At 48.0% G+C, this 12193-nt stretch overlaps 1 protein-coding gene across 3 annotated transcripts in view; it reads right to left on the bottom strand.

Moving 5' to 3' along the window:
* The window catches only part of LOC123786621 (uncharacterized), a 68923-nt gene that overhangs the window by 11496 nt on the left and 45234 nt on the right, over positions 1 to 12193 (bottom strand). For all 3 annotated transcript variants that reach the window (XM_087865701.1, XM_087865690.1, XM_087865694.1), the window contains exons 14-19: positions 10869 to 11022; positions 10196 to 10278; positions 8419 to 8572; positions 7746 to 7828; positions 5988 to 6141; positions 5315 to 5397 (exon numbers count right to left, since the gene is read on the bottom strand). In XM_087865701.1, coding sequence (XP_087721827.1) covers positions 5315 to 5397; positions 5988 to 6141; positions 7746 to 7828; positions 8419 to 8572; positions 10196 to 10278; positions 10869 to 11022 — 711 coding nt within the window. The remainder of the gene's footprint in view (positions 1 to 5314; positions 5398 to 5987; positions 6142 to 7745; positions 7829 to 8418; positions 8573 to 10195; positions 10279 to 10868; positions 11023 to 12193) is intronic.

Below are 12193 nucleotides of genomic sequence, written 5' to 3'. Positions count from 1 at the left end.
CTATTTCTGGAAAGGTCATACTCCAAAGAGGTTTCCTCCTTTTGCAAGAGACTGGGAAATGCAGAAAAAGGCATGTTCCTTGCACAAAAGAGGTAGGAGGAGCAACAGTGAGAAAAGGAATGCAGGCCTGGTCCGGACATGTGGGGGAAAGCTGTCTCCCCAGATGTTTTCTCTTTCAATTTGGGAAGTATTTATGTTCTCGTGACCAGATGGTGTCCAGGTCCAGTCAGGGTCTGGTGCCTTCTTTAAATGTGTCCCGTGGACCCAAGAGCCCATTCCCTGGGATTTGGCAGCACAAGGTTTGGTTAGCAGTATCCGATAAGGTCCTCTCAAGGGAGGTTGAAGAGAATCTCTGTGGAAGTGTCTTTCCCAAGAGAAAGAATCCCCAGCTTGCAGGGTGTGATGGTCAAGATAATTATCCCCTGGGAGTGGACACTGAAAAGATTGCTCTGCTACAACAATGTTCATTTTGATAGAAGCAACTAGATCTTTGCATTATTGAAATATATCCCCTTTTCTCAACTCCAGGTCAAAAGGGGGCAGAGGTCAAATGCATGGATGTCCAGTGACTATCTCCAAGGTTGGGAGTCAGAGCTCCAAAGGGGATGGCCTTGAGATTTAGAAGAAGTATTGGCAATGCCTTTGGCCCAGGTCATTGGAAAGTCTCTGCAGATTTTGCCAATTGGGTCCCCAGTGTTGCCATTATGGTGTTGGACCAGTTGTGAGGTTAGGGGATAGTAATGTACAATGAAAGTATTGTAAAACCGGCCAAAGATCACAAACTCAGTGAAATGCCTGCACGGTAGAATGGGTTTTCTGGTCATTGTGGTGTTCAAGAGAGCTTTTCCCGGAGAGAGAATTTTTTCTAACAGGATTTTAGCCACAGAAGAGTCATTGGCCTTTCTACAAGGGAAAGCTGTGGTCCAGTGAGATAACATAGGCACATTGACTAACACAAACTTATTTCCATGAGATGAGAAAGTTGCATGAAATCCAGTTGCCAAATCTCAAATGGTTCATTGAGCAGTCTAAAATGCCCAGGGGAGGTATGGATTTGTTTTCCAGGATCGTATTTTGGACAAGTGGGACAAGCAAGGTTGGCACTTTCTGCAGTCTTCTTAGCATTTCCCCACCAATACTGGTTCATCAACCCTATCAGTTTGTCAGTAGACCAATGGTTTAATATTTGTACAGTTGTCAGGAGTGGGAATTTTAGAATTTTGGAGATGGCCATATTGTTATTTGATCCAAACCAGAATTCTCTCTTTTTATCAACTAGTCATCAGATTCCCAACATTGTTTCTCCTTGTCTGGGCCCTGTTGTTGGCCATGTCTGCTCAATTTTTCCCAATTGTCAGTTGGTAGGACATCCCTTCAGAACATGACAGAGGTCTGGCTCTCGGTGTCCTTTTGAGCAGCTTTTTTTGGGCAGAACTATAAGCCAGGTGGTTTCCTTTGGCCTCCAGAAAGTCAAGTGCAGAATATCCCTGGGACCTTAATAATAGCTAGATCTGCAGGCAAAAGCATGGCATCTGATGAATTGTAGACCTAGCAGCCATTTTTAATCTCATCCCCATTGTAAGGAAGGAAACCTCGTTTCTTCCATAATATTCCAAAACCATGAGCTAGCTATCCAAAGCATATACCGAGTATCACCTTACATGTTTGCAGTGCTGCCCTCGGCTACAATAGAAGCTGCCTTAAGGACACAGAACTCATCCTGCTGGGCTGAAGTAGCCAGAGGGAAAGGTGCTGCCTCAGTGTCCTCAAAGGGAGTTGTGGTAGCTTAGCTGGCGAGATATTTATCATTTTCCTCCTCTAAGTAAGAACCATCAGGAAAGCATGAAAAGTGTGCTTTGGTTAGAGCAGTTTGCTGAAAATTGTCACAGGGAGTCAACAGGTGACCTGTCGGTGTGAAGTGGCTGTGGGGGGGTTTCATCTGTGAAGGAGGGGAGAAGGGTGGCTGGGTTGAGGCTTTTGGAACCAGAAAGAGTTATGTGAGGAGTGGTAACCAGGAGGATTTCATAGGAGGTGAGGTGACTGTCTGGAAAATGTTGAGTGTGAGGAGAGTTCAGAAGGGCTTCTACTACATGGGGTGCAGGGATGGTTAAAGGGGATGGTGTGATGAATTCTTCAGTGGCCTTATCCCAGAGGGCAGTGGCAGGAATGGCTCTGAGGCAGGCGGGTATCCCCCAGCCATAGCATCTACCTGTTGACTCTTATACCTTGTGGGATGATGGTGGTCCTTGTGTTTTGGGGTGAGCACTGCAAGGACATTCCCTTCCGTATCAGAGAGATGAAAAAGGGAAGTTGGTCATTAGGAGTTCCAAGGGCAGGGGCTAATGGTAGACTTTTGTTTAAAGTTTCAAAGCGGTGTCATCCCCCTCTTTCTGAATAATTGTGTTAGGTTTCTCATGTTTTAGTAAAATGTATAGCAGCTGAGCCTTAAAAGAGAAGTTTGGAATCCACTGTTGACAGTAGCTGGCCAGTCCAGGAAAGCCTGGTCATTGGTGCTTAGTTTTAGGTTGTGGGAAATTGAGGATGCCTTGAGTCTACCTGGATCCAGGTACTGTCCTTGTTCTGAGATCAGGTGACCTAAATACCTAAGCTGAGTTTGAGCAAACTGCAGTTTTTCTTTGGGGACTGCATGACCCTTTTAAGGCCAAAAGTTTTCCCAGGTGGATGCTGTCTTCCTGTGAAGAGGTGTGAGGAGGGGAGCAGAGATGCCAATCATCTACATATTGTAACAAAGGAGGAGAGGCCACAGAACACTCACTATCATGTGGTGGGCAAAATGGGTGAAGGGGAGAGGGAGATATAGGCCTCCAGTAATGAAATGAGTAAGTCATGGGAATAAAAAGCAGAGCATAAGGAATACAGTCAATGATGGTTCGTAGTGATGTAATGGGATAGACGGTAGCTATACTCGTAGTGAATATAGCCTAATGTATAAAGTTATAGAATCACTAAGTTGTACACCTGAAACTAATGTAATATTGTGTGTCAACTGTAGTCAAAAAAAAAAAAAGTTGGGGGGCGCCTGGGTGGCACAGTGGTTAAGCAACTGCCTTCGGCTCAGGGTGTGATCCCGGTGTTATGGGATCGAGCCCCACATCAGGCTCCTCCGCTATGAGCCTGCTTCTTCCTCTCCCACTCCCCCTGCTTGTGTTCCCTCTCTCGCTGGCTGTCTCTATCTCTGTCAAATAAATAAATAAAACCTTTAAAAAAAAAAGTTGGAAATGTGGGATCTATTTAGATCCTCAGGAGATTTAACTTCAAAGGGGCAGGTTTCAAGAGGTTTAGGAGAGGAGGAAGCAGAGAGAGCTTCAGAGGAAAAGGAAGGTTTGGTAAAAGGAAAAGAGGGAGAGAGGCCTTAGCAAAGTATTAACATCAAGGCAGTTGAGTCCCTAGAGGAATGTCACTCTGCCTGTTTCAAGGACTTGGGCTCTAGGAAGTAAGGAAATTTAACAATTTTTCTTCTTTGTTTCCCACATCAGATAAGAGTGTGGGAGCAGAGGAGATGAGAGGGTGCAGAGATAACAGAGGGAGATGGTGCTGCAGGTGGGGCCTGAGGTGTGGCCTGAGCACAATGTGGTTGCCTCCCTTGTCGACAAAGGTGGAGAAGGCTGAGGTGGCCCAAAGCCAATGAAGCCTGGTATAGTTTGGCCTATAGGGGAGGGCATGCAGGTGGGCTGAGGAAAGCCTCTCACATCAGGACCCACCTGCAGACAGACAGGAAAATAGTTTCGTAAGACAGACAGAAGTTGTAACACCAAGAGATGAAACCCAAAGAAAGAGCTCTGAGCATCTGCCTCCTTCTCCAATACCACGTTCCAGCAGAGCCGCATCCGTGCTAGAGAACTTGACCCCTCCCCACTGCTGCCAACTATAACAAGGGGGGAGAGGGGAATGGATATTACAGGAATAACCTACTGTCACCAAACATCACTAACCATGTCCTCTGACATTCACTAGCAACAAGTAGCATCTTCAAAGATGAAAAAGGACCATGGCAAACTAGTGAGGCAGTACACTCCAGACACGGAGGCATCGGGATCCTGGACAACACTTCATCTTTCCTCCTCAACCACACAGAATATTTTGGTTTGTTAACAAGAGAGAGAATGTGATGAAACTGCCCTTTCTTCTCAGGAATCCGAGCCACTCGAGGTGAATCCTTTGCCTGCAAGCCCCTGACTGTCCCCACGCTGCCTCACTTCCTGACACAAGGGTCTTCTGCTCTCTGCAGTTTCTGTCCATGGCCACAAACACACTTGAGGAATTAGGGGCCTGTGATCTGACAGGGGAATTGGAAAAGTGTTTTCCAAAAGGAACGTGATACCAATAACCCTTATATATCTCAGTAGCTGTGCTTATCTTAAAACACAGTCACTCAGACATTTCAGCACACTGAGTTCCAGAGTAATTTAATCCAACAGGAAATTAAGATGGGAAGCATAAGTTAGAAAATCAACAAAACTGTATACGCTTTCCGATGGAAAAGTCGAGAACGTGTGATGAGAGAAGAAACCTGCTCTCACTGTGACTTAGGACCAAACGACCTGCTCCTAGAAGCCCAACTGAAGGACCTTTGGGGCACTGGTCAGCAGATAATCACTGACGTCCCCCCTTCAGAACGTGTGTGTCAGAGTCTGTTTTGCGGCACGACACTAACAGCTTTGATCATGCAAAATAGTTGTGGAAAGGGTACAAGGAGAGGGATTCTGTACAGCATGTTTACCAGCAGAAGTAAAAAAGGGATGACTTACGAAACATAGCCTATCTAACCAATTCCACCACAAAGCAGAAAATAAAAAATGCACGGAGCTTCCCCTAGTTTCCAGTCGTGAGGACGACCACAGATCTTGTCAGAGGTTAATCATCTAACCGCAATACGAACACAATACCTATCACACCAGAACGTACTCCAATGGCAGTCAGGCAGCCCAGAGACTTCCGTGTGCAGTGAGCTGTCATCCTCCTTGAGTTATTTCCCTCACGTGCGCTATGGGTGAGCAGGGGTACACAAACACACACACACACACACACACACACACACACAAGACACACACACAGTGAGTGTTCTGACATCCTTCACCTCCAACCACCTGTGGCGTTGGGAGAGGCCCCCAAAGATGATTTGTAACGGAGAAGCCTGTCAGCCCCTGCGTGAACTGCTTGTATTTGAGAGGTGAACGATGCCACAGACAAACTGGATGACCCACCCAACAGACACAAGGCCAGGACACGGTGCTGCCCAGACAGGAACAGGATTCCAGAAATGGTTACAACTGGAAACAGCCACCGTATTTACCTTGTCCTTCTCTGGGTCCTTCTTGGGCACGGTGCCACCTTTGTCTCCTTGAGCGCCACAGGTTTCTGAATTGGACCGAGGCCCTAGAAGAGACAGAGGTAGATTAAGACGGGTGTTGACCACGCAAGATTCAAGCCAAAGCTCTACACCTGCCCCAGCCTGTTCTACTCTCCCACTCTCAGGTCCCTTCCAGATACAGAGCGTTTCTCACAGGTCTCCGCTGACCTCTGTGGACAAAGGAGAGACCAGTCCCTCACCCTTGGGGATATGACCACTCCGCACAGTAGAGATGATTTCATAAGTAATCAATAACGCTAGACAACTGGGGCCTCCACACATGCAAGTGATGTAAAGACTGTGCTCCATTAAGCCAAGAGCCCAAAACATCATGTCTGTGCAGTGCACCTGGGCAATGCTTTTATGTCTGTCTATTGCACAATGTCACACTTCTTCTCAATGGCAGACCCCTGCTGCCCAGTTCTGTATGGTGAAAGGAGACAGTCCACGAAATGGATGTCCACAGAAAGTTGAGGAATGTTCCTGTGTCCTCACTCAGGTTGATCCTTGCATTGCAAAGCCTCGTGGTACCTCCTCTACATCTTCTCCACCGACACATGTAGTCACACGATGAATACGTGCTACAACTCACATCATGCAATCCAGATCATCTTACCACATGGTGGAGGAACGAGGGGCAGGGGAGGCCCGCATGTCGACCAAGGTGGAGGAGGCTGAGGTGGCCCACAGCCAATGAAGCCTGGTAAAGTTTGGTCCATAGGGCAGGGCATGCAGGTGGGCCGAGGAAACCCTCTCACATCTGGACCCACCTGCAGACAGACAGGAAAATAGTTTGGTGAGACAGACAGAAGTTGTAACACCAAGAGATGAAACCCAAAGAAAGAGCTCTCAGCATCTGCCTCCTTCTCCAATACCACGTTCCAGCAGAGCCGCATCCGTGCTAGAGAACTTGACCCCTCCCCACTGCTGCCAACTATAACAAGGGGGGAGAGGGGAATGGATATTACAGGAATAACCTACTGTCACCAAACAACACTAACCATGTCTGCCAATGGTCACTAGCAAGAAGTAGCATCTTCAAAGATGAAAAAGGAGCATGGCAAACTAGTGAAGGCAGGACACTCCAGACACGGAGGCATCGGGATCCTGGACAACACTTCATCTTTCCTCCTCAACCACACAGAATATTTGGTTTGTTAACAAGAGAGAGAATGTGATGAAACTGCCCTTTCTTCTCAGGAATCCGAGCCACTCGAGGTGAATCCTTTGCCTGCAAGCCCCTGACTGTCCCCACGCTGCCTCACTTCCTGACACAAGGGTCTTCTGCTCTCTGCAGTTTCTGTCCATGGCCACAAACACACTTGAGGAATTAGGGGCCTGTGATCTGACAGGGGAATTGGAAAAGTGTTTTCCAAAAGGAACGTGATACCAATAACCCTTATATAACTCAGCAGCTGTGCTTATCTTAAAACACAGTCACTCGGACATTTCAGCACACTGAGTTCCAGAGTAATTTTGTCCAATAGGAAATTACGATGGGAAGCATAGGTTAGAGAATCCACAAAACTGTATATGCTTTCCGATGGAAAACTCGAGAACGTGTGATGAGAGAAGAAACCTGCTCTCACTGTGACTTAGGACCGAACGACCTGCTCCTAGAAGCCCAACCGAAGGGCTTGTGGGGCACCGGTCATGCAGATAATCGCTAACATCCCCCCTTCAGAAAGTGTGTGTCACAGTGTGTTTTGCGACACGACAGTAACAGCTCTGATCATGCAAAATAGTTGTGGAAAGGGTACAAGGAGAGGGATTCTGTATAGCACGTTTACCAGCAGAAGTAAAACAGGGATGACTTACGAAACATGGCCTATCTAAGCACATTCCAAACCGCAAAGCAGATAATAAAAAATGCACAGAGAGCTTCCCCTAGTTTCCAGTCGTGAGGATGACCACAGACCTTGTCACAGGTTAATCATCTAACCGCAATACGAACACAATACGTATCGCACCTGTACATACCCCAGTGGGAATCAGGCAGCCCAGAGACTTCAGTGTGCAGTGAGCTGTCAGCTTCCTTGAGTTATTTCCCCCACGTGCGCTATGGGTGAGCAGGGGTACACAAACACACACACACACACACACACACAAGACACACACAAGACACACAGACAGTGAGTATTCTGCCATCCTTCACCTCTAACCACCTGTGGCTTTGGGAGAGGCCCCCAAAGATGATGATTTGTAACGGAGAAGCCTGTCAGCCCCTGCGTGAACTGCTTGTATTTGAGAGGTGAACGACGCCACAGACAAACTGGATGACACACCCAACAGACACAAGGCCAGGACACGGTGCTGCCCAGACAGGAACAGGATTCCAGAAATGGTTACAACTGGAAACAGCCACCGTATTTACCTTGTCCTTCTCTGGGTCCTTCTTGGGCACGGTGCCACCTTTGTCTCCTTGAGCGCCACAGGTTTCTGAATTGGACCGAGGCCCTAGAAGAGACAGAGGTAGATTAAGACGGGTGTTGACCACGCAAGATTCAAGCCAAAGCTCTACACCTGCCCCAGCCTGTTCTACTCTCCCACTCTCAGGTCCCTTCCAGATACAGAGCGTTTCTCACAGGTCTCCGCTGACCTCTGTGGACAAAGGAGAGACCAGTCCCTCACCCTTGGGGATATGACCACTCCGCACAGTAGAGATGATTTCATAAGTAATCAATAACGCTAGACAACTGGGGCCTCCACACATGCAAGTGATGTAAAGACTGTGCTCCATTAAGCCAAGAGCCCAAAACATCATGTCTGTGCAGTGCACCTGGGCAATGCTTTTATGTCTGTCTATTGCACAATGTCACACTTCTTCTCAATGGCAGACCCCTGCTGCCCAGTTCTGTATGGTGAAAGGAGACAGTCCACGAAATGGATGTCCACAGAAAGTTGAGGAATGTTCCTGTGTCCTCACTCAGGTTGATCCTTGCATTGCAAAGCCTCGTGGTACCTCCTCTACATCTTCTCCACCGACACATGTAGTCACACGATGAATACGTGCTACAACTCACATCATGCAATCCAGATCATCTTACCACATGGTGGAGGAACGAGGGGCAGGGGAGGCCCGCATGTCGACCAAGGTGGAGGAGGCTGAGGTGGCCCACAGCCAATGAAGCCTGGTAAAGTTTGGTCCATAGGGCAGGGCATGCAGGTGGGCCGAGGAAACCCTCTCACATCTGGACCCACCTGCAGACAGACAGGAAAATAGTTTGGTGAGACAGACAGAAGTTGTAACACCAAGAGATGAAACCCAAAGAAAGAGCTCTCAGCATCTGCCTCCTTCTCCAATACCACGTTCCAGCAGAGCCGCATCCGTGCTAGAGAACTTGACCCCTCCCCACTGCTGCCAACTATAACAAGGGGGGAGAGGGGAATGGATATTACAGGAATAACCTACTGTCACCAAACAACACTAACCATGTCTGCCAATGGTCACTAGCAAGAAGTAGCATCTTCAAAGATGAAAAAGGAGCATGGCAAACTAGTGAAGGCAGGACACTCCAGACACGGAGGCATCGGGATCCTGGACAACACTTCATCTTTCCTCCTCAACCACACAGAATATTTGGTTTGTTAACAAGAGAGAGAATGTGATGAAACTGCCCTTTCTTCTCAGGAATCCGAGCCACTCGAGGTGAATCCTTTGCCTGCAAGCCCCTGACTGTCCCCACGCTGCCTCACTTCCTGACACAAGGGTCTTCTGCTCTCTGCAGTTTCTGTCCATGGCCACAAACACACTTGAGGAATTAGGGGCCTGTGATCTGACAGGGGAATTGGAAAAGTGTTTTCCAAAAGGAACGTGATACCAATAACCCTTATATAACTCAGCAGCTGTGCTTATCTTAAAACACAGTCACTCGGACATTTCAGCACACTGAGTTCCAGAGTAATTTTGTCCAATAGGAAATTACGATGGGAAGCATAGGTTAGAGAATCCACAAAACTGTATATGCTTTCCGATGGAAAACTCGAGAACGTGTGATGAGAGAAGAAACCTGCTCTCACTGTGACTTAGGACCGAACGACCTGCTCCTAGAAGCCCAACCGAAGGGCTTGTGGGGCACCGGTCATGCAGATAATCGCTAACATCCCCCCTTCAGAAAGTGTGTGTCACAGTGTGTTTTGCGACACGACAGTAACAGCTCTGATCATGCAAAATAGTTGTGGAAAGGGTACAAGGAGAGGGATTCTGTATAGCACGTTTACCAGCAGAAGTAAAACAGGGATGACTTACGAAACATGGCCTATCTAAGCACATTCCAAACCGCAAAGCAGATAATAAAAAATGCACAGAGAGCTTCCCCTAGTTTCCAGTCGTGAGGATGACCACAGACCTTGTCACAGGTTAATCATCTAACCGCAATACGAACACAATACGTATCGCACCTGTACATACCCCAGTGGGAATCAGGCAGCCCAGAGACTTCAGTGTGCAGTGATCTGTCAGCTTCCTTGAGTTATTTCCCCCACGTGCGCTATGGGTGAGCAGGGGTACACAAACACACACACACACACACACACACACACACACACACACACACACAAACACACACAAGACACACAGACAGTGAGTATTCTGCCATCCTTCACCTCTAATCACCTGTGGCTTTGGGAGAGGCCCCCAAAGATGATGATTTGTAACGGAGAAGCCTGTCAGCCCCTGCGTGAACTGCTTGTATTTGAGAGGTGAACGACGCCACAGACAAACTGGATGACCCACCCAACAGACACAAGGCCAGGACACGGTGCTGCCCAGACAGGAACAGGATTCCAGAAATGGTTACAACTGGAAACAGCCACCGTATTTACCTTGTCCTTCTCTGGGTCCTTCTTGGGCACGGTGCCACCTTTGTCCCCTTGAGCGCCACAGGTTTCTGAATTGGACCGAGGCCCTAGAAGAGACAGAGGTGGATTCAGACGGGTGTTGGCCACGCAAGATTCAAGCCAAAGCTCTACACCTGCCCCAGCCTGTTCTACTCTCCCACTCTCAGGTCCCTTCCAGATGCAGAGCGTTTCTCACAGGTCTCCGCTGACCTCTGTGGACAAAGGAGAGACCAGTCCCTCACCCTTGGGGAGATGACCACTCCGCACAGTAGAGATTATTTCAGAACTAATCAATAACGCTGGACAACTGGGGCCTCCACACATGCAAGTGATGTAAAGACTGTGCTCCATTAAGCCAAGAGCCCAAAACATCATGTCTGTGCAGGGCACCTGGGCAATGCTTTTATGTCTGTCTATTGCACAATGTCACACTTCTTCTCAATGGCAGACCCCTGGTGCCCAGTTCTGTATGGTGAAACGAGACAGTCCACGAAATGGATGTCCACAGAAAGTTGAGGAATGTTCCTGTGTCCTCACTCAGGTTGATCCTTGCATTGCAAAGCCTCGTGGTACCTCCTAAACATCTTCTCCACCGACACCAGAAGTTACATGATGAATACGCGCTACAACTCACATCATGCAATCCAGATCATCTTACCACATGGTGGGTGAACGAGGGGTGGGGGAGGCCCGTATGTCCACCAAGGTGGAGGAGGCTGAGGTGGTCCACAGCCAATGAAGCCTGGTAAAGTTTGGTCCATATGGGAGGGCATGCAGTTGGGCCGAGGAAACCCTCTCACATCTGGACCCACCTGCAGACAGACAGGGAAATAATTTGGTGAGACAGACAGAAGTTGTAACACCAAGATATGAAACCCAAGGAAAGAGCTCTCAGCATCTGCCTCCTTCTCCAATACCACGTTCCAGCAGAGCCGCATCCATGCTAGAGAACTTGACCCCTCCCCACTGCTGCCAACTATAACAAGGGGGGAGAGGGGAATGGATATTACAGGAATAACCTACTGTCTCCAAACATCTCTAACCATGTCTTCCAATGTTCACTAGCAAGAAGTAGCATCTTCAAAGATGAAAAAGGAGCATGGCAAACTAGTGAGGGAGGACATTCCAGACACGGAGGCATCGGGATCCTGGACAACACTTCATCTTTCCTCCTCAACCACACAGAATATTTTGGTTTGTTAACAAGAGAGAGAATGTGATGAAACTGCCCTTTCTTCTCAGGAATCCGAGCCACTCGAGGTGAATCCTTTGCCTGCAAGCCCCTGACTGTCCCCACGCTGCCTCACTTCCTGACACAAGGGTCTTCTGCTCTCTGCAGTTTCTGGCCATAGCCACAAACACACTTGAGGAATTAGGGGCCTGTGATCTGACAGGGGAATTGGAAAAGTGTTTTCCAAAAGGAACGTGATACCAATAACCCTTATATAACTCAGCAGCTGTGCTTATCTTAAAACACAGTCACTCAGACATTTCAGCACACTGAGTTCCAGAGTAATTTTGTCCAATAGGAAATTACGATGGGAAGCGTAAGTTAGGGAATCCACAAAACTGTATACGCTTTCCGATGGACAACTCGAGAACGCGTGATGAGAGAAGAAACCTGCTCTCACTGTGACTTAGGACCAAATGACCTGCTCCTAGAAGCCCAACTGAAGGGCTTGTGGGGCACCGGTTATGCGGATAATCGCTGACGTCTCCCCTTCAGAAAGTGTGTGTCAGAGTGTGTTTTGTGACACGACACTAACAGCTTTGATCTTTCAAAATAGTTGTGGAAAGGGTACAAGTATAGGGATTCTGTATAGCACGTTTACCAGCAGAAGTAAAACAGGGGTGACTTACAAAACATGGCCTATCTAAGCACATTCCAATCCGCATAGCAGATAATAAAAAGTGGACGGAGAGCTTCCCCTGGTTTCCTGTCGTGAGGATGACCACAGACCTTGTCACAGGTTAATCATCTAA

Source organism: Ursus americanus, chromosome 2, assembly GCF_024610735.1.
Source record: "Ursus americanus isolate L20-20 chromosome 2, mUrsAme1.1.p, whole genome shotgun sequence".
In the NCBI taxonomy this organism is placed as follows: Eukaryota; Metazoa; Chordata; class Mammalia; order Carnivora; family Ursidae; genus Ursus; species Ursus americanus.
Note: the sequence above shows the minus strand (reverse complement) of the source record. Positions and strands in the feature narration are given on the sequence as shown.